This window comes from Mirounga leonina, unplaced genomic scaffold (genome assembly GCF_011800145.1).
Source record: "Mirounga leonina isolate KUSES-001 unplaced genomic scaffold, KU_Mleo_1.0 Mir_94, whole genome shotgun sequence".
Classification (NCBI taxonomy): Eukaryota; Metazoa; Chordata; class Mammalia; order Carnivora; family Phocidae; genus Mirounga; species Mirounga leonina.
This window is the reverse complement of record NW_023270855.1, coordinates 50,361,219-50,384,002: the sequence shown is the minus strand read 5'-3', so window position 1 is coordinate 50,384,002 and position 22,784 is coordinate 50,361,219. Positions and strand designations below refer to the sequence as shown.

At 43.3% G+C, this 22,784-nt stretch overlaps 1 protein-coding gene across 2 annotated transcripts in view; it reads left to right on the top strand.

Moving 5' to 3' along the window:
- Window positions 1-21,115, top strand: part of LOC118005131 (zinc finger protein 791-like) — a 34,029-nt gene extending 12,914 nt beyond the window's left edge. For both annotated transcript variants that reach the window (XM_034996887.1, XM_034996888.1), the window contains exons 2-4: window positions 16,846-16,972; window positions 17,155-17,215; window positions 17,826-21,115. In XM_034996887.1, the coding sequence (XP_034852778.1) occupies window positions 16,846-16,972; window positions 17,155-17,215; window positions 17,826-19,479 (1,842 nt within the window). In that variant the 3' untranslated portion in view covers window positions 19,480-21,115. The remainder of the gene's footprint in view (window positions 1-16,845; window positions 16,973-17,154; window positions 17,216-17,825) is intronic.
- Window positions 21,116-22,784: the final 1,669 nt, after the last annotated feature.

Sequence of the window (22,784 nt, the reverse complement as noted above, 5' to 3'; positions counted from 1 at the left end):
GGGGGAAAAAAATTCCATTATTACATTTATTAAAATTTTTCTTTCCTTTTTTTCTTCCCATGAGTGTATGTAGTAACGTCCACAGATTTGTCCTTTTAGGTGATTTGGAAATGCAATATCAGGACTTAGACTTGTAATACCTAGAAGTGTTTTTTGTTTTTTTTTTAAGATTTTTAAAATTTATTTGACAGAGAGAGACAGCGAGAGAGGGAACACAAGCAGGGAAAGTGGGAGAGGGAGAAGCAGGCTTCCCGTTGAGCAGGGAGCCCGATGCGGGACTCGATCCGAGGACCCTGGGACCATGATCTGAGCTGAAGGCAAACACTTAACGACTGAGCCACCCAGGCGCCCCTAACTGACATATTTTTTGAAAGGAGTAGATATTTGTGTGTTTTTTTGTTGAACTAGAAGAATCTTTACAATTTTCTTTCCTCCCTTACACTTAAACACTGATTTGGTGATTTTGTCCAAACACTGGGCTTATCATTTTTAAATTATTAGTGGTGCTTCAGAGCAACTTGGTAGGAAGCAGAAGCCTGAGGTCAGTGTTTCTAAGGTAAGGCCCCCGCCTTGAGCCTGTGAAGGGAAGTGCTTGAAGGCCCACTTGGTTCTTCCTGGAGAGCCTCCTCCCCCTGCAGGTGTCCTACGTGCTCAGACACTACAGAAGGAGCTGAGAGAAGCTACAGAGCCAAGGAAAGCTGGGGATGCCTGTGTACATGGGGGATGGGATTAGAAGGCAGGGCAGTGCTGCTCTTTCTGAGGTGGTAATTGTGGTTTCCTTGGGCCTGTTTCTAGACATAGGCTTGAGCTTTTCATCTACAGTGTAGGTGCACTCAGTAATTTTTGTACATTGAGAAAGTCTGTGAAGGTCTGGGGGTAGGTCTTCTGGACAAAAAGTTTGTGAACTGGGGAGTTACTTTGAGTCAGATCCTTACATTGAATCTGGCCAAAAGTTTCCTAACTTGTGAGAATTGAACCCTGAGAGAGGAATGTTTCCATTATGCCCCAAGAATGGTGTGTACGAAGCTTCTAGACTTCATTCCTATGGCTGCTCGGGTCTCCCCCCACCCCCAAACCTCCGCCCTGACTCAGGGGTTATATCCCAACAAGTGCAGTCTGGACCACAAGCTGGGAATATGAGTTTTCCTTCTGAGCTGTGGGGAGGCATGCTGCTTATCTCACCTGATTCCAATATTTGCATTTCTTTCCTTGTATGTTTGTATATAGTATATTGCAGCTCTTAACTTTAGGTAGCTTCCCTTAGCCATTTGTGATTCTGTTTTCTTTGTAAGAGCATGAAATTTTTAGTTCTTAGACTTTGAAAATATAGTTCGATTTAAAGATACAATGGAAGTAATGCAAAGAGTCCTGGTACCAAACAGTATTTGTTCCCTTTAGGCAGAAGATTCTCAGGATGTGAGATGGGGATATTTGAGGTTCTCAGGTAGATTTTACATTTTAGGTCAGGTTTTTTTGTGTAGAGAGAGCTTTGGAAATTTGAGTGCTATAATATTGTTAAAGTTTAAGGCAAATTAATTCCTCTTTTAAGTGATATAAGGAAAAATACTCAAAACTTGCATAAATCTTTGATAATTCTTTTTTTTTTTAAGATTTTATTTATTTATTTGAGAGAGAAAATGAGATAGATAGAGCATGAGAGGGGGGAGGGTCAGAGGGAGAAGCAGACTCCCCGCCGAGCAGGGAGCCCGATGCGGGACTCGATCCCAGGACTCCAGGATCATGACCTGAGCCGAAGGCAGTTGCTTAACCAACTGAGCCACCCAGGCGCCCAAATCTTTGATAATTCTAATACATTTAATGGATGAAGGCCAAATCCCTAGTGTATTATATAATATGCTACTTAATCTTAAACCCCAGTAAGAGTTAATAAGGAGAAACTATGCTGCCTTTTGTTATGCAAAAAGATTTGAAATTTTTTGGTTTTTATGGCTTAAACTTTTAAAAGTGTTCTTTTAAAATTTATTTTATTATTATTTTTTAAAGATTTTATTTATTTATTTGACAGAGAGAGACACAGCAAGAGAGGGAACACAAGCAGGGGGAGTGGAAGAGGGAGAAGCAGGCTTCCCGTGGAGCAGGGAGCCCGATGTAGGGCTCGATCCCAGGACCCTGGGATCATGACCTGAGCCGAAGGCAGATGCTTAACCGACTGAGCCACCCAGGCGCCCCTTAATTTATTTATTTTAGAGAGAGCACACACACGAGCAGGGGGAGGGACAGCGGGAGAGAGATAGAGAGAGAGAGAAAATCTCAAACAGACTCCCTGCTGAGGATGGAGCCCAACACAGGGCTCAATCCCACAACCTGGAGTTCATGACTTGAGCCAAAATCAAGAGCTGGACACTCAGCCGACCAAGCCACCCAGGTATCCCTTAAGTGTTCATGTTTCGAGGATGAAATCTTAGAACGGTTTCCTGTATAGAAAAAAATTTTTTCATTAAATCTTAAAAAGCAAAATAAGGTCATTCAAAATAAAGGCTATTAAAAAGAAAAAATGTGGTTTATATATATTACTATTTACCTTAAATAATAATGTATGCAAGGGTTAGCAAAAATATGTAAAATACAGTCTAAAGAGACTCAGTGTCAGAACAGCCTGGTCTACTCCAGACTCTTGCTTCAGGCACCCCCCAAAATGAGTATTGGTCATTTCTTGAGCATCCTATTAGTGTTTCTTTATATGAAAACAAGCACTTGCAAATGCATGTTTTTCTTAACCACGATTTTCTCCTTGTATGAGCAATCAGGTCCATATTTTGGATGTTTGCTCACAGTTTAAACCTCCTCCCTCCCTCTTTCTCTTATGCCTCCCACTTGGTCAAGCCGATGAGAAAGTCTGAGTGGTATCTCCTCTAGAGATGGCAAGAAATTAAGATCACACAGGCCCCTGCCCCTGGGCAAGAATTCTTGCCCCAGCCCCAGCCCCCAGCCACAATGAACCCCAGACCAGGCTCTTTTCATTGCTTTCTGAAGCCTGATCATAGCTGCTTGAGGGGCCAGCCCTGCCCTCCCCAGAGACCTTCATTATGTGATTTGTAAACCTTTTCCACACATATGTGTATGTGTGTCCCCGTGCCACACTGACCTCAGTCTCAACATGGGCACCACGTCTCTGCCGGTGACCATAATTACTAGCACCGTGAGCCACGTCCAGGCGTGACTGCTATGCTGTGGGTCTGCTTCTCTTGCTCTGACTTGCTCAGCTGCTCTGATGCTTGATGGAGGCATGTTCCGCGGGCGCTCGGGGCTGGGGAGCTCGTGCTGTGACCTGTACTGCCCCGTGTCGCATGTGTGACCCTCCCAAGCCTCAGTTCTGTGTTCGGCCGGCCAGAGTCGGCAGTTTACAGAAGCCCTAGGCATGTGAGAGCAGGAGTGTTAGATTGAGGCCCTCCTTCAGGTGGTCCCCGGCTGATGTGTTAGGGTGACGCTGTGACAGAGGGTGGGGTGGCAGAGAGGACTCTGTCCTGTGCAAGAGGGGGGCCCACTGGGTGGTCACTCGTGAAATAGCAGTCATTGAGTTAGAGAAAGAGGAGAGTGAAGGGCAGCCAGTAGCTGATGGGCTGAGTCCACACTCCCAACCCCAGGGACCCTTCAGGCCCTCTGCTGCTACCCCTGCCTTTACTGCAGCAAAGGTCTGGAGCCTCGAGTTTAGGGGCGACACTCATGGTCCCCCTGTGGCACAGCAAAGGGATTAGTTCAAACTTGACTTAAGTCCAGGGTTCCAAAACCCTGTAAAGCAACCAGTTGTCATGCGGGAGGCTCCTAACCCTGCAGGCGCTGCTTTGAGGCTCTCTGGAGGAAAAAATGTATAAATACCCAGGTAGAGGACACCCGCTCCCCTGAAGTATATCCAGTGATGGAAAAAAACAAAACTGGAGAGGAAGCAAAAGAAAAAAATGTTGAAACTGATGCAGAGAGGCCGGCTCTGAAGACCCAGAGGGGGTCCCACAGGACCAGCCAAGAGGGTCCTTGGCTATGCACAGGATAGAAATCAAATGTAAGCCAGCAGGAAGTGAGAGCAGAATTTATTGAAGATACAGAGGGAGCGCGTCTGGGAGACTCAAAAAGGAAAAGGAAAATGAGTCTCATCTTTGTTTGAGGTCTGGAGGTTTTAAAGAGCATTTTTTTAAGACTTTATTTGACACAGAGAGAGAGAGAAAGCACAAGCAGGGGTAGGGGCAGAGGGAGAGGGAGAAGCAGGGGCTCCATCCCAGGACCCTGGGATCATGACCTGAGCCGAAGACAGGTGCTTAACCAACTGAGCCACCCAGGCGCCCCCTGGGTCTGCAGTTTCTATGGAGAATGGTGGTTTGGTGTACATGTCCTCTCAGGTATCTGGGAACTGGTGTCCTCCAGACCTCACTTATGCCCTGGAGCCAGGTATTTTGGCGGCAAGGTATCTGGAGTCAGCGGTCTTGGAAAAGGTATATGATGACCCCTCCAGGTCACTCCTTAGATGTTATCTCTTGTGCTGGAAAACTCCAAAGAAATCATTAACTCCTTGATCTTTACAAGGAGGACATACATTAAGGCATGTGTAAGGGGGCGCCTGGGTGGCTGAGTCAGTTAAGCCTCTGACTCTTGATCTCAGCTCAGATCTGGATCTCAGGGTCATGAGTTTGGGCCCTGTGTTGGAACCTACTTAAAAAAAAAAAAAAAAGAGGCATGTGTAAGGCCGGGGTGCAGGTACTAGCAAGAATGGAAGCAGGAAAAGGAGCGAAGAAAAAAAAGCCTTTTTATCATGAGGTCCCTTCAGTTTTCCTCTCTCAAAATCAAGGTCTGCAATTTGACCAATTGAAAATTCAACATATACTAAAAGAATTTACACAGCAAAAAAGATAAAAGTACACTCCTTGGTGATTTGGGCCTCTACAACATGGGTTCTGAATTAATCTTGCCATCTGCTAGAATGCACTAATTTAGGAACCTTTATGCAAATAATACTAAGGTTCAACTTGCAGTTAAAGCTGGGGACCCCACTATACTTAAGCAGGGTACCCCTGATAATCTTAAGGGAGTTGCTGAATATAATGCAGAGGACAAATAAGCATGTCTCACTTGAACCATGAGAACCGTGATCTTACTAAAAATCCGTCATGGTCTTAGCGCTCCTTGTCTTTTTTTATTATTATTATTTTAAAGATTTTTATTTATTTATTTGACAGAGAGAGACACAGCGAGAGAGGGAACACAAGTAGGGGGAGTGGGAGAGGGAGAAGTAGGTTTCCTGCTGAGCAGGGAGCCCGATGTGGGGCTCGATCCCAGGACCCTGGGACCATGACCTGAGCCAAAGGCAGATGCTTAACGACTGAGCCAGGTGCCCCTTTATTTTTTTTTTATTTTAAAGATTTTATTTATTTATTTGAGAGAGAGAATGCACAGAGGGAGAGGGAGAAGCAGACTCCCTGCTGAGCAGAGAGCCCCATGCAGGGCTTGACCCCATGAACTTGAGATCATGACCTGAACCGAAGACAGACACTTAACCAAGACACCCAGGCACCCCACACCCATTTTCTTTAAATATCCCATACTGAACAGGGAAAGGCTGAACCCAGTGTGTCATAAATTTCTCCCTCTCCTCCCCTCTCATGCTCTCTGTCGCTATCTCTGTCTCTCTCACAAATAAATAAAATCTTTTTAAAAACCTTTAACAAATTTTCACATTTTGTTTTTGGCACTTCCAAATTATACTGACAAAATGGGACCCCACCGACCTTTTACTGCACCACCCCCAGTTAAATTACTTAATCGGACCCAGTGTAATTTAAACATTTGAAGGAATCAGAACCATTGATTGAAAACCCCCTTTTTTAAAATGAAGAAGTGGTTATTCCCTCTGGTTCTCCTTTTAACAGCCATATTTGTCCTATTCTTTAAATCTGGAAAGAATGAGTGACACCTCAGTGGATTCCTGCAACCTTGGGGCTGTGGCTGCACCCCATAAATCCCTATTCCCCGCCCCCACCATTATGGAAATTCCTGACTCCATCCATTCAGCAACAGATAAATATCCTGCCGTCACAGATTTGACCAAGTCGGTTTTGTTCAGTGCCTGCTTCAGCAGCCTGTCAGGTGCAGCTGGCCTTTACCTCTCAGGTGATAGGATCCACCTTCACCTGGTCCCTGCAGGGGGTCTCCACACCGCAGCCGGTGCACACAGCCTCCGCAGGTGGGGTCTGAACTGCGTCCACCTTGCTCCAGCAGCGCAGGTATGACATCACACCAGTGACATCCTCCGCTGAGGATATTTGGGACATAAAAATTTTGATGAAAAGAATGCAGGCGGCAGGAGCGGACGCAGGCGCAGGCGGCGGGGCGGGAGGTGTGGACAACGGCTGGGACGGCCATGACTGCCACGGTGGCCGCGGTGGCCCCGGCTTTCCCGGCGGCGGGGGGGCGGCCTGCCGCCGGCAGGGCCCAGCCTATCTCTCGCCCACAGCACGTCCCGGGGCCAGGCGGAGATGCTGCTTCCAAGATTCCAAGGCCGGAAAGCCGAATACACGTATTTGCCCTCTGCGTGCCTTTCCCGTCCGACTTGGAGGCGGAGATCGCCTGTGGGTCCCTGGCCCCAGATGCCGAACCCCACAGAGGGGCTGTTGAGAAGCAGCTCACAGTGAGTGGCAGCGTCGTGGCCGTCCGCTGGAGAGCTAAAGATCCTCGCCTCCTCCGAATTTCCATCATCACCTTCCTTGATCAGCTTTCCCTGGTGATGCAGACCATGCGGCGCTTTGGGCCCCCCGTTTCCCGCTAAGCCTGGGCTGGGGAGAGGGGGCTAAGGCCTAACCTCTTGTCCCTTCCCAAGGCACTGCGTCCTTCCCTGGGGCAGTCATCCCTGTAGTAGTAGCTGCAACGGTGTTAGGGGGGCCTGATCCTCTGCCGCTGCTGGCCCTAGGGCACTCAGGGTCCATTTGTTTTGTTTGATGCTTAAATGTTTGTTACTGCAGAAAATAAAACTGAGCTTTGCTTTTAAAAAATTTTTTTTTTTTTTATAAAAAGAGCTCATAAAGGGGCGCCTGGGTGGCTCAGATGGTTGGTCTCCAGGTCCTGGGATCAAGCCCTGCGTCGGGCTCCCAGCTCAAAGGGGAGCCTGCTTCTCCCTCTCCCTCTGCCTCTCCCCCTGCTCATGCTCTCTCTGTCCCTCCCTCTCTCTCAAATGAATAAATAAAAATTAAAAAAAAAAAAAAGCTCGTAAAAAGGGGATAGGCCATTGCCATATATATGCCAGGCCCTGGCGCCTTGTTTAAATTCTTAAAAATTGAGGCACCTGGGTGGCTCTGTTGGTTAAGTGTCTGCCTTCGGCTCAGGTCATGATCTCGGGGTCCTGGGACTGAGCCCTGCATCAGGCTCCCTGCTCAGTGGGAAGTCTGCTTGTCCCTCTCCCTCTGCCTTTGCACCCCCCCCCCGCTTGTGCTCTCTCTCTCAAAGAAAATCTTTTAAAATAAAGTTCTGGGGTGCTTGGGTGGCTCAGTCGTTAAGCTTCTGCCTTCGGCTCAGGTCATGATCCCAGGGTCCTGGAATAAATAAAAATAAAATAAATAAATAAATAAAAATTAAAAATCTTTTAAAAAAACAAAAATTTTTTTAAAGATTTTATTTATTTGACAGAGAGAGACAGCAAAAGAGGGAACACAAGCAGGGGGAGTGGGAGAGGGAGAAGCAGGCTTCCTGCCGAGCAGGGAGCCTGATGTGGGGCTCGATCCCAGGACCCTGGGATCATGACCTGAGCCGAAAGCAGATGCTTAACAACTGAGCCACCCAAGCGCCCCTAAAAAAAATTCTTAAAAATTATTTGGTAATCTGGAGCCTGTTTCCTCCTTGACAAGGTGAAGAAGTAACTCTTGTCCCTCTCAGCAGCCACAACACTGCCTAGATTGTTTTGGTGTTATGGAGGCAACATACTCCTTTCTTAAAGTTTTACTTGAGCCCATCGATGCTGTTACTTGTAAAATGGCCCACTCTGAATAAGAACCCCATTCACCAACAAAACAGGAAGGCTCTGGACTCTGGTCAAATTGCCGCGCAGCAGGCACACCTGTGAGTGCCCTCCAACACTGTTTCACAATAGAGGCTTCAGTGATCTCCTCTCGTGCTTCCTGGGGTTGCCCGTGATGGCCTTAAGTCGTCCACAGGCATCTGATGCAAGAAGTGGCCCTAGAGCCCAAACTGTATGCCATCAGTCAGTCATCTTAGCACTGACCAGCAATGGCCTCAGCTATGTTCATAGACTCTTGGGTGATTGTCTCTGAGATGCTCCTTCATGGTAAAAGAATTCTGGGACTCTCCGGCCTCACAGATATCTCCAGCATATAAATCAAGGTAACATTTATCCCCACATGTACTAAGGTCTCAATGTAAGTCCTTGCCTGGACACTCCGTGTCCACTTCAGAGTTCCAGACACTACTGAGAGTGATGAAGGCATTCATTTCACTTCTCAGGACATAACAGTGGTGAGCTCTCAAGAAGACATTCAGTGGAAATTTCTGCTCTCCCACGTCTCAGGGTTTAGACCTCATAGGGTGCCATAATAGGTTATTGAATAAATTCAAATCAATTGAATGAACAGTGGCCTTTTTCAGTTGTCAGTCATCAGGGATGAATATTAATGCATTTGTCTTCCTCTTTTTTTTCTGATGAACTTCTTTACAGCAGTTTTAGGTTTACAGAAAACTTAATCACAAAGTACAGAGAGGGGGTGCCTGGGTGGCTCAGTCAGTTCAGCGTCTGCCTTCAGCTCAGGTCATGATCCCAGGGTCCTGGGATTGAGCCCCGCATGGGACTCCCTGCTCAGCTGGGACCCTGCTTCTCCCTCTCCCTCTGCCCCTGCCCCCACTCGTGTGCACGGGTATGTGCGCATTCTCTCTCTCTCTCAGGTGAATAAAAAAAAAAACTTAAAAAAAAAAAAATACAGAGATCCCACATAACCCCCCCCCGCTTCATATAGTTTGCCCTATTTTTTATATTTTGCATCACTGTGGTACAGTTGTTATAGTCAATGAGCCAATATTGATGCAATAAAGTCCTTGGTTTACAATAGCCAGACTCTGTGTTATACAGTCTCTGAGCTTTGGCAACATAAAATGATGTGTGTCTATCATTTCTGTATCAGGTAGTATACTTCCACTTCCCTAAACATTCCCTGTCATCCCATCTGTTTTCATTCCTCCTTCCCATCCCCAAATCTCTGGCAACTCTAGCTCGTTTACTCTCTCATAGTTTTGTGCTTTCCAGAACTATGCTTGGAATCATATAGTGTGTAGCCTTGTCATAGTCTCTGCTTTCACTTAGCAATATGATTTTGAGGTTATTCCATGTCTTTTTGGCTTGATACCTCATTTCCTGTTATCACTGAATAATATTTCATCATATGGAGGTTCCAGTGATTTTTTTTTTTTAAAGATTTATTTATTTATTTGAGAGAGCGAGAATGAGAGCGAGTACATGAGAGGGGTTAGGGTCAGAGAGAGAAGCAGACTCCCCGCCGAGCAGGGAGCCCGATTCAGGACTCGATCCAGGGACTCCAGGATCATGACCTGAGCTGAAGGCAGCCGCTCAACCAACTGAGCCACCCAGGCGCCCTGTTTTTCTATTCACCTGTTGGAGGATATCTTGGGTACCTGTAAATCTTGGCAATCATGAATAAAGCTCTTATAAACATTTGTGTGCGGGTTTCTTTATGAAATTTCTTTATGAGTTTGCAGCTCATTTGGGGTAATAGGAAGGATGGTGATTGCTGGATTTAGTTGTTTAAGAAACTGCCCATCTTCCAAGGTCGACATAAATTTTCCATTCCCATCAGCAATGAATGAGGGCTCCTGTTGCCCCACATCTTCACTATTATGTGTTATTTTTTTCTCAATGTCTTGAATTTAGCCATTGTAATAAATGTCTGGCTATATCTCATTCTATTATTTGCAGTCCCTACGTATCTCTTCCATTGGACTGTTCCTAGGTTGTATCTCTTGTCATAAACCAATAATTGTTAAGTCAAGTGCTTTCTTGAGTTCTCAGAGTTGTTTTAACAAATTGTCAAACCTCAGGGGGTTTCAAAGGCATCTGTGGATTTGTAGGCAGCTGGGTGGAAATAGACAAGGCACCCCCTTTATGGCTGGCATCTGAAGTGGGGCAGTTTTGTTGTAGTGAGTGCTCGATCTGTGAAAGATGCTGAGTCTGGATAGTGTTAGTATTGAGCTGAACTACCAGACACATAATGGGTGAGTCAGAGTCGGAGCAGGTGGCGTTAGAGAAACCGCCACGTGCTTTATGTCAGGAAGGGAAAATCCTGTCACTGTCCCAAGTGTTTCTCTGTCCACCTCCTCGGGTCAGTCAGACTCCAAGAAAATCCCAGTCAGTCATGCTCTCGTAAAACAGATTTTGAAAGGACAGGCCTTGTTAAGAACAGAATATTCTGGACATATTTTTAAATGGCTACTTTTTCGGGGCGCCTGGGTGGCTCAGTCGTTAAGTGTCTGCCTTCGGCTCAGGTCATGATCCCGGGGTCCTGGGATCGAGCCCCACATCAGGCTTCCTGCTCGGCAGGAAGCCTGCTTCTCCCTCTCCCACTCCCCCTGCTTGTGTTCCCTCTTTCACTGTGTCTCTTTCTGTCAGATAAATAAATAAATAAATAAAATCTTTAAAAAAATAAATGGCTACTTTTTTGTCTGACTTTGGAGATAATAGTTTCCCTGTGACCTCAATTCTCTCATGGATCTAAGAAGAGTTGTTGATTTTAGTGTGTTGGTTTTTTTCTTTCTTATGAGGACAGGAATACCAGCATCTAAACTCCTTACATGTTTGACCGGAAACCAGGAGTCTCTGAAGTTGTTTGAGGTTTGTCTGTTGACAGCTTTCAGCCTTCATCCCTCCTTTCCTCCCCTTGTGCTCCACCTCTGTACAAGACAGCCTGGCTCGTCACTGCTTTGGCTCTGGCAAGATACTCAGTTCACTGAAGGCCCTGCCCCTGTAGTCTCACCCTAGCCCACCCCCAAATCCCAATAAAAAACCCAACCAGGCTCCTTTCCTTGCTCTCTCAGGGCATTTCTCACCTGTTTGAGAGGCCTGCCCTGCCCTGCCCTCTTGCATTATGGAAGAAACCTTTTCATGCCCTGTTGGCATGTATGTGTTGTCAGTCTGGACATCTGAATCAAATCTTAGGTGGGAGTCCACCGTCCTCTGCAGTTGACTATTAGAGTTACAGAAAAGGTAACCTGGTGTATATATTGCAATGCATTTTACTTAATTATTCTATTGATAAATCCTTCACATCTTTCCGTACCAGTACGTGTCACCCTTTGTTTATAAGAGGTCTGTAACCAATTCTTTCAAAATAAACACTTGTTACCAGTTTTTGCTGCCAAAAATCTGTGAACTAGAATTCAGATTTCTACATTACAGGGCAAAAAGTAAAAAATAAAAATTGCATACTTGTTCAAAGTTGATTCTTTTTTTTTTTTTTTTAAGATTTTATTTATTTATTTGAGAGAGAGAATGAGAGCGAGCACATGAGAGGGGGGAGGGTCAGAGGGAGAAGCAGACTTCCTGCCCAGCAGGGAGCCCGATGCGGGACTCGATCCAGGGACTCCAGGATCATGACCTGAGCCAAAGGCAGTCTCTTAACCAACTGAGCCACCCAGGCGCCCCTTCAAACTTGATTCTTATATTTTTATCATCAAGTGTATTCAGAAAATGATATGCATAATGCTTTTTGAGAAGATTTTTGTGGTAATAACAACATAAACATCTTTGTAATCATCAAGATTTATAAGTGGGCATTGGGCAGTTGTTTGTCTCCTGAGGTCCTGACCTGACTTCTCTCCATCCTGCACCGTATTATATGACCTCTGTCTTAATTCTTTATTCTTCATAACCTTTACTGTCTTTTTTTTTTTTCACTAAATGGTATTCTTTTAGTTTTATCTTTAAATAAATGAATATAGGGGTGCCTGGGTGGCTTAGGTGGTTGGGCATCTGCCTTTGCCTCGGGTCATGGTCCCAGAGTCCTGGGATCGAGACCCACATTGGGCTCCCTGCTTGTCAGGGAGCCTGCTTCTTCCTCTCCCTCTACTGTTCCCCCTGCTTGTACTCTCTTGCTCTGTCTAAATAAATATTAATGAAATTACATTCAAAATGTGTTTTGGTTGGTTCTTTGCAACAGTATGTTTCATAAATGTTTGTATCTTGTAAATGTAGGCCATCCAAGTTACTCATCCATTGCTATGGTTATGGTATTTGGGCTTTTTCAAATTTAATTTTTACTCTCATTAAAAATACAGCTCCTGGGTGCCTGGGTGGCTCAGTCGGTTGGGCATTTGCCTTTGGCTCAGGTCATGATCCTGGGGTCCTGGGATCGAGCCCTGCATCAGGCTCCTTGCTCTGCAGGGAGCCTGCTTCTCCCTCTCCTCCCCACTTGTGCTCAAAATTAAAAAAAATTAAAAAAAAAGTACAGCTCTTTTCATTCTTGTATCAGACTCCAAGTGCAAATACACAATAAATTCTCTGGACATTGGAGAAAAATTGTAGATCATGATCAAGTTCAAATTGACAAGAAATGGCAATGAAGCATACCAGTTAACCTTTCCTCCATTCGTGCATGATTTATGTATTTGTTGACTGGTCATCAACACATGGCATTATTAAATTGACTAATTTTTGTCCTAATCAGTATGAAATGTAATGTGCTTGGTCTTTTTTTTTTCTTATTAGCAGATGGGCTTTTTTTTTTTTTTTAAGATTTATTTATTTTAGAGAGAGATGGCACAAGCTAGAGGGGCAGAGGGAGAGGTAGAGAGAATACCAACCAGACTCTGCACTGAGCGTGGAGCCCTCAGATGGACATTTTTTCATATGTGGTCTTCCATCTTCTGTTAAATATGTTTTGATTAGGGGCACCTGGGTGGCTAGCAGTCGTTAAACGTCTGCTTTCGGTTCAGGTCATGATCCCAGGGTCCTGGGATCCAGCCCCGCATCGGGCTCCCTGCTCCACGGGAAACCTCCCTCTCCCACTCCCCCTGCTTGTGCTCCCTCTCTCTGTCAAATAAATAGTAAAATCTTTAAAAAATACATGTTTTGATTATTTTCTAATTTTTAAACTGTTCAGTCTTACTCTGCACACTATTTTTTAAAGTATTTTTTTTTAAGATTTTATTTATCCATCTGACAGAGAGAGCGTGGGCAGGGGGAGCGGCAGGCAGAGGGAGAAGCATATTCCCTGCTGAGCAAGGAGCCCGATGCGGGGCTTGATCCCAGGACCCTGCGATCATGACCTGAGCCAAAGGCAGATGCTCAACCAACTGAGCCACGCAGGCGCTCCCTAATTCTTTAATATTGCATGTTAATACAGATATTTTCTTCTACCTTGTTTTTTCATGTCCTTAGTTTGATTATGAATTGTTCAGTCTCTTGTTTCAGGTCTTACTCTTTCCCTTATCTGAGAAAATTCTCCCCATTTTTGGATCAATGAAGCATTTATTTATGACTTCTACAAGTGTCCTAGTTTTATCTTCCACATTTAAATCTACAATGAATTGGCTATTTTCCATGGAATAGAAGTGAATACAGTGTATTTTTCCAGTTAGATAACAGTTTGTCTTTGCCACACGTATTAAAAGGGTTTCTGGGGCGCCTGGGTGGCTCAGTTGGTTGAGCGACTGCCTTCGGCTCAGGTCATGATCCTGGAGTCCCTGGATCAAGTCCCGCATCGGGCTCCCTGCTCGGCGGGGAGCCTGCTTCTCCCTCTGACCCTCCCCCATCTCGTGCTCTCTCTCTCTCTGTCTCATTCTCTCTCTCAAATGAATAAATAAAATCTTAAAAAAAAAGGGGGGGGGTTTCTGATGTCTGCCACTGCTCTACGATGCCCAATCTGTCCTTGACCAGCTTTCAGTATTTAATGCTGGCCCAGGGAAGATATTTTCCTTTCCCTTGGTCTGTTTTTCTCTGTGCTAATAGTATGCTGTCTGGAATGCCATAGTTTGAAAATCTTTGATGTATATTAGGCAAGCCACCCGTTTGTCCTTTAGAAGACCTTGACCATTTTTTTGACATTTGTTCCTCATATTAGGTTTGGAGGAATAGTTTTTGTTGACCCCAGAAAAAGTCTGTTTTGGGGATTGATGGGATTTTGTAAAAGTACATTTGGGGAGAGGAAACATCTTGGGAAATTGAGTTATTTCTAAGAACATGTACCATATTTTCACATTTTTTTCATTCTCCTTTGATACGCAATAAAAATTTAATTCTTGGGACGCTTGGGTGGCTCAGTCGGTCAAGCGGCTGACTTTGGCTTGGGCCCTGATCCCAGGGTCCTAGGATCGAGTCCCGCATCAGGCTCCTTGCTTGGCAGGGAGCCTGCTTCTCCCTCTGCCTGCCTCTTCCCCTGCTTGTGCTCTCTGTTTCTCTGTCTCTGACAAATAAATAAAATCTTAAAAAAAAAATTTTTTTTGTAATCTTTTTGGGTGCCTGGGTGGCTCAGTCGGTTAAGCGGCTGCCTTCGGCTCAGGTCATGATCCCAGAGTCCTGGGATCAAGACCCAAACATCAGGCTCCCTGCTCAGTGGGGAGCCTGCTTCTCCCTCTCCCTTTGCCTCCTGATCCCCCTGCTTGTGCTCACTCTCTCTCTCTTTTTCAAATAAATACATAAAACCTTTTAAAATTTAAATCTTTTTCTATTAGAATAATTAAATATCATTCATTAGTCTTGTTTAGTATTTAATTAAATTTGTTGGGCGGTGGGGTGCCTGGCTGGCTCAGTTGGAAGAGAATGCGCCTCTTGATCCCGGGTTGTGAGTTTGAGCCCCACATTGGGTATAGAGATTACTTAAAAATAAATAAATTTTAAAAAAAATGTATAAGTAGTGGCACCTGATGGCTCAGTCGTTAAGTGTCTGCCTTCCGCTGAGGTCATGATCCCAAGGTCCTGGGATCAAGCCCCGCATCGGGCTCCCTGCTCAGCAGGAAGCCTGTTTCTCCCTCTCCCACTCCCCCTGCTTGTGATCCCTCTCTCGCTGTCTCTCTCTCTCTGTCAAATAAATAAATCAAATCTTTAAATATATGTAAATTTGTTCTGGAGGAAACCAGATGCAAGCTTCAAGGAGATGTTATCTCCTATTGTAATCCATAGGATGGGTTCAATTCCCCCAAGCAACAGGTTGTGACAACACATGTAAAATATTGTCTTCCCGGGAAGCTCATTAGAGACTCAATGCCTAGGTCACATAGGCACCCTGTGCTGTGCGTAACGAAAGTTCAGACTCTCAGAAGGAAACTAGAGTTTGGAATATATCATATTCTTTGTATAAACAGTTTAGGCACACTGAGTCACTCATCACATTGGTGGGGCCCCTCCTACATCTTGGCTCCCAGATACCAATGAAGGACAAATACTGTGAGCAGGCATTTGTAAGGATCAGCAGTCTCAAGCCTGCTTAATGTTCACTCTCTTCTGCACACTAGTTAGTGGGACACTGTTACGAGCGAGTGCTGCGGGTCCACTACAGAAAGAGTCATTAGAGCCAACCCAAGGAGCTCATTGGATCTACTGAGAAGTGTGGGTTTCCTATTCTGTTTTCTTAACCAAATGGGCAAATTCTGCCATCCAAATTACTGTGTAGGAGCCTTTCCTCTATCACCTGCGTGTAGACATCAGTGGGTTAATGATCTTTTCAGAAACCAGCATTTGGGAGAATGAATTAGCTGAGGAATATCTGTGCCCAGAGGTTAGGAAGTCGTACTTCTGTGCCCCACGTGAGGGCACAGAAGTGAGAGAAATGGAAGGGCAGCCTCTAGGGCAGCTGGTGGAAAATCACTGCCTCCCGAAATTGGAGAAGGGAGGTTTTTATGTTCTTTTAGAGGAAAACACTGCTGAATCCTTTGTGTGTTTTATAACAATGGGTGCATTCACCATCAAACCATTGTAGCTTTCAAATGAACCTCTTTGCAAATTGCAACTTCTTTCCAGTTCCTGTAGCTCAGCAAGGCCTGAGGTACACTGTTAATGGTTCTGCCAGGAAAAGCTCTTCTAGCATCTTATCATCCTAGTAGATGTGCGTATATATGCTAAAAACTGGTGAGAAGCAGCTCTGAAACTCATTAGTATAGGGATTTTGTGGAGTTGTAAGTTGTGATGCTTTCTTTTTTTATACCTGAGCTGTAATTTCTGAGTAACTTTGGAAATGGGACAAATAGAAAGGAGTAACTGAATCTCTGACAAATATTTTTATAGACAAGTTAAAATTAATGCTCTCTACCAGATATTTTCATTTCATACCAGATGTATCTGACTACTACTAATGGCCTGGAGTACTTCAGGACAATAGGGCTAGCCGGTCCTAGTTATGAATTGGATTCCCATGGGCCCTCTAGCCTTACATGTTTGGCAGTGGAAATAGAAAGAAAAGCTCCCAATGTTTCACTATGTTTTTATTCATTAAAACTTCATGAAGATGTGACCCTGTGCTTCATGTGCTGTGTGATAATGGTGTGTAATAAGGAAGGAGCTGAGGTTTTTTTCTCACAAGGAATTGATGGTCTTAAAATGGAAATGTTTCTTTCCTTTGTGTATCATTTATTTCATTCTCTAATGTGCTTGGGACTCTACCATTAGAGAGCAATGAGACTTGAAGTGAAACTAGTAAAAAAGTAGAAACAATTTTTGTGTGTTCATGATGCTCCTAAATTTATGAGGAAATGATTACATATCGAGAGTGAGAATTCTGATGACCAAGTCATGGAATATTTTGAGATTACAGAATCATGTGAACTTCTTATGAATTGACTATAGATTTCTAGTGCTGTCTCATTCATCCTCCTCTACACATATGTGGGATGTTTTAGGACCCAGTGGCCTTTGAGGATGTGGCTGTAAACTTTACCCTGGAGGAATGGGCTCTGCTGGATCCTTCACAGAAGAAACTCTACAGAGATGTGATGCGGGAAACCTTGAGGAACCTGGCCTCAATAGGTAAGGATGACACCTTACTTTCACCTTGTCAATCAGAAGATGAGTGTTTCTTGCCCATCAGTGTTCTTTGATTTGGAATGGATAAAAGGAATACTTTGGTAAATCAGGCATGGTCAGAACTCATCATGGATTTGTAATAATTCTTCTATAATTTATTGTTTTTTTCTGGGTTTTAATTGTAGAGAAAAAATGGAAAGACCATAACATTGAAGATCAGTACAAAAACCAGGGAAGAAAACTAAGGTGAGTTGCATTCACGATGGAAAGGAGTGTCCCAGGGAATCTTTGTATGTTACAAAAATTTAAAAGCAAACAGTCACAAGACAGCCCAACTTCAAATGTATTTTTTCCTAGAAAATTTTCACTAAAAGCATTTTCTTAAATGTGACAACTCTGCAGTATTTGCAGAATAGTTCATTTGGAAATATTATTCAGAAACTCCATATATGACAATCACTGTTTTCATATAATAGTTAACAGTTGAGCCCTCTTACAGAATATTCATTTTCTTTTTTTTTTTTTTTTTAAAGATTTTATTTATTTATTTGTGAGAGAGAGAATGAGAGACAGCACATGAGAGTGGGGAGGGTCAGAGGGAGAAGCAGACTCCCCACTGAGCAGGGAGCCCGATGCGGGACTCGATCCCGGGACTCCAGGATCATGACCTGAGCCGAAGGCAGTCGCCCAACCAACTGAGCCACCCAGGCGCCCCAGAATATTCATTTTCAAACAATTCAGACAGGACAGAAAAACCTACCCTTTTCCTATTTGTAAATGGTAACAATGTAATTCTAGTATTTACTGATAGATAGGAAATTACAAATCAGTAATACCCTTCTGATTTTTTTTGCAGAAGTCATATGGTAGAGAGGCTCTGTCAAAGTAAAGAAGGTAGTCAATGTGGAGGAAACTTCAGCCCTATTCCAAATCTTAATCTGAACAAGAAAACTCCGACTGAAGTAAAACCATGGGAGTGCAGTGTGTGTGGAAAAGTCTTCATGCGCCATTCGTCCCTTAATAGGCATAAGAGATCTCACACTTCACCTAAACCATACAAGTATCAGGAATATGGAAAAAAGCCTTATAAATGTAAAGAATGTGGAAAAGCTTTCAGCTATCTCCAGCCTTTTCAAAAACATGAAAGAAATCACAGTGTAGAGAAATCTTACAAATGTAAAGAATGTGGGAAATCCTTTAGATATCGCCAGTCTGTTCGAAAACATGAAAGGACTCACACTGGAGAGAAACCCTATCAATGTAAACAATGTGGAAAAGCCTTTAGATATCATCAAACCTTTCAGACACATGAAAGAACTCACACTGGAGAGAAGCCTTATCAGTGTAAGCAATGTGGTAAAGCCCTCAGTTGTCCCAGTTCCTTTCGAAGTCATGAAAGAACTCACACAGGGGAGAAACCCTATGAATGTAAAAAGTGTGGTAAAGCCTTCAGTTGTCCCAGTTCTCTTCGAAAACATGAAAGAACTCACACTGGAGAGAAGCCCTATGACTGTAAGGAATGTGGGAAAGCCTTCATTTCTCTTGGAAGCTTTCAAAGACATATGATAACGCATACTGGAGTTGGACCTTATAAATGTAAGGAATGTGGGAAAGCATTCAGTTGTCCCAGTTCATATCGAATACATGAAAGATCTCACACTGGAGAAAAACCCTATGAATGTAAACAATGTGGTAGAGCCTTTAGTTGTTCTAGTTCCTTTCGAACACATGAAAGGACTCACACTGGAGAGAAACCTTATCAATGTAAAGAATGTGGAAAAGCCTTCCATTGGCTGACCACTTTCCAAGTGCATGTGAGAACTCACACTGGAGAAAAACCCTATATATGTAAGCAATGTGGTAAAGCCCTCAGTTGTCCCACTTCCTTTCGAAGACATGAAAGGACGCACACTGCAGAGAAACCCTATGAATGTAAACAATGTGGGAAAACCTTCAGTTCTCCTCTAGGTTTGCAAATACATGGAAGAACTCACACTGGAGAGAAACCCTATAAATGTGAGGAATGTGGGAAAGCATTTGTTTCTCTCACAAGTTTTCGAAGACACATGATGACCCACACTGGAGATGGACCTTATAAATGTAAGGAATGTGGGAAAGCCTTCAATTGTCCCAGTTCATTTCGAATACATGAAAGGACTCACACAGGAGAGAAACCCTATGAATGTAAAATATGTGGTAAAGCCTTTAGTTGTTCAAGTTATGTTCAAGTACATGAAAGAACTCACACTGGAGAGAAGCCCTATGAATGTAAGGAATGTGGGAAAGCTTTTATTTATCGTACAACCTTTCGAGGACACATGAGAGTGCACACTGGAGAGAAACCCTATAAGTGTAAAGAATGTGGGAAAGCCTTCAGTCGACCCAGTTCATTTAGAAGCCATGAAAGAATTCACACTGGAGAGAAACTCCTTGAATGTAAACATTGTGGGAAAGCCTTCAACTGGCCCACATCCTTACATAAACATGTGATGAGAATGCACAGTAGATAGGTAAATTATAACTGAAAAATACAGGAGAGTTTTCAATCTTAACAAATACGAAGTCATGTAAAAACACCACTGGAGAGAAATGCTATAAATGTAAGTAATAGGGGAAAGTCTGATACAAATTAAATCAAGCATAATACTCCAGAGAATTCACTACATGAAAGAAATGCTTCAAAAGTTAAAAATAATGAATTTCATTCTGAAACTCAGTCTCTGGACTATGGACAACTAACTCCAGTTATTGCTTTTCAGCTGAACATTGAGTTGAGACAATTCTGTAAGCACTGTTTAAGCAATAGTACATAAGCTTAGTAGGTAGTGTTTTTCCTTGAATCAGCTTATAAAATGTTGTCTTTCCATTTTGAAGTCTGTTGGATCTATGGGTGAGTTAAAGTGTATTTCTAATATATAGAAGGGTTAATTTTTATATAATTTTTTAACTGTTCAGTAAGTGAAGGGGCCATGGAATAATGACATTTTGGTATTTGTTGGGATTTTCCTATTGACCTCGTGTCACAGGTACTGGATATTCCTTATCTGTTATAAATATTCCTCCTTTCATATGAGAAAAGGTTTCTTTTTCTTTCATCAAAAGAGCCTTATTTTCCTGGCTAATAAATAGTTGGCATAAATTTGTAAGTATGCAGAGTTTATCATAGAGTATTATCTCATTAGAATTGCTATTTACATATTTTCCCTTTACTCTTTGTCATTTCTTCTGTGATTTGGATATTACACTTTAAGAGACCTGTGATCAGACAAAAAAAAAAATGTAGAATTGGAGATGGCTCTCCTGGAATGTGTTAGGTCAACATGGGTAATGTTTTGACCTAATTCTCTAGAATCTGTTTTCTTTATAGTTTCATGTTAGAATTCACTAATAGCCTCACTTGCATGAGATTTGAAAGGCAGAAGGGAAGATGGCCTTCGTTTTTGGAGTCACAGTACATGCAGTGATAAGACCAGAGGAGTTTTGCATACATCGTCCAGCCCATTTTGCTGATTCTTTGTCCTGCCAGTCAAAAGTATCTTCCGTACCACCACCAACTACTTGACTTCCATTTTCTCAGAGCTGTGGGTTTCCACAGATTCTCCACAAATTCCACAGCAAAGTTCGATGCCATTTGGATTTTCCTGCAAGCCATCATGTGTCCACCAGGCAACACATTTAGACTATCATGGTTGAGAATGTTCTTTCAAGTGCTGACTTCCCTCTTCTCTGGATTGTATTTGTATAAGGTCTACTACATGTAGTAAGCATCTTGTTCTCCTAAACTCCTAATGACTGTGGGTTCCACATTCTACCAACACGGCTACAGTGATGCAGTCAAAAGGAACCATGTGGTGGTTTGTTTCTCTACTGCATTGTACAGTGACTTCTGTGACCCAGTCCTTTCTTGTGAGAATAAGCACCTTCCTCTTACAGGCAGATTGTGGGTGTTTCTAACTACTCACAACTGAACCTAATTCTTCGGTGCATTTTCAATTCTGTTTGTATGTGATTTACAATTTTTTTTATCAAACCAATGTTACTGTACATGTTTTTTAAGGTGTCTTATTAACTGTTGTATACTAACAAATATTATTTTCTCCATTTCCTGATAGGATATATTAAAACATGCCATTGCAATTGTGGATTTTCAAGTCAACTGGTAATTTTGTCATCATTTTACATTCTGAGTCTATATTATGTGCATACAAGTTAAAGTATTTTTTCAATTTTTTTTATTCTGTAGTTATAATTTTTGTAATTAAACAAATGTCTCATCATTCTTAATTCCAAAAACTTGCATCATGGTTTTGTCAGTGCCTTCTTTCCAAAGACTACCAGAATGACATCTGTAGTCAAAAAGAGAGAGGTAGAATGCATTGTAGTAATTAAAGATGACCACAAACCATAAATAACAATGGATATCGGGCACCTGGCTGGCTCAGTTGTTGGATCATGTGATTCTTGATCTTGGGGTTGTGAGCTTGAGCCCCACATTGAGTGTAGAGACTACTTTTTTTAAAAGATTTATTTTAGAGAGAGAGCACGTATGAGTGGGGAGAGGGGCAGAGGGAGAGACTCTTCAAGCAGACTCCCAGCTGAGTGTGGAGCCAGACCCAGGTTTTGAGCCCATGACCCATAAGATCATGACCTGAGCCAAAACCAAGTGAGATGCTTAACCGAGTCACCCAGGTGCCCCCAAAATAAGTAAAATTTTTTTAAAAAATGGATTGTATCAGTGTGAATTTGCTCAAACGGTCTAGGATTTGGACTTGTGAGACTCCTACAGAAATTAATACATTGAAAAGCAGACATGTAAAAATATTTTTTTTTTTTAAAGATTTTATTTATTTATTTGTGAGAGAGAATGAGAGACGGAGCACGAGAGGGAGGAGGGTCAGAGGGAGAAGCAGACTCCCTGCTGAGCAGGGAGCCCGATGCGGGACTCGATGCCGGGACTCCAGGATCATGACCTGAGCCAAAGGCAGTCGCTTAACCGACTGAGCCACCCAGGTGCCCAAAAAGAATTTTTAAAAAATAAAAAATAGGGGCGCCTGAGTGGCTCAGTCGGTTAAGCGACTGCCTTCAGCTCGGGTTGTGATCCTGGAGTCCCAGGATCAAGTCCTGCATCGGGCTCCCTGCTCAGCTCTGCTTCTCCCTCTGACCTCCCTCTCATGCTCGCTCTCTATCATTCTCTCTCTCAATAAATAAAAATCTTTAAAAATAAATAAATAAAAAATAAAAGAGCATGTATACAGGGGAATGGGGGGGGAAGCACACCCACAGACCGAGGGGAGACCCAAGCCCAGAAAAGGCCCAAGAATACCTTAAGTCTTCATGCTAGGCTGGTAGTGGAAGTCTTTCTGTGCAGGGAGCCATTCTGCAAGGAGTTCAGATGCCCAGGTTTCAACATAAGATCACAAGGCATACAAAGATACTTGAAAACATGGCCCACTCCAAAACAAATTAAATCATAAATCTCCAGAAACCAACCCTAACGAAGCACAGGCTTCAGACTTAGTAGACAAAGATTTAAAATAATACTCTTGGGGCACCTGGGTGGCTCAGTTGGTTAAGCATCCAACTCTTGATTTGGGCTCAGGTCATGATCTCAGGGTTGTGAGATCAAGCCCCATGTCAAGCTCCGTGCTGGGCATGGGATCTGCTTAAGATTCTCTCTCCCTCTGTACCTCCTTCCACTTAAGCGTGTGCACACACACTAAAAAAAAAAAAAAAATTATATATATATAAACATACACATACACATACATATACATACACACACCCACACATATATACACACACACACTCTTAAAGG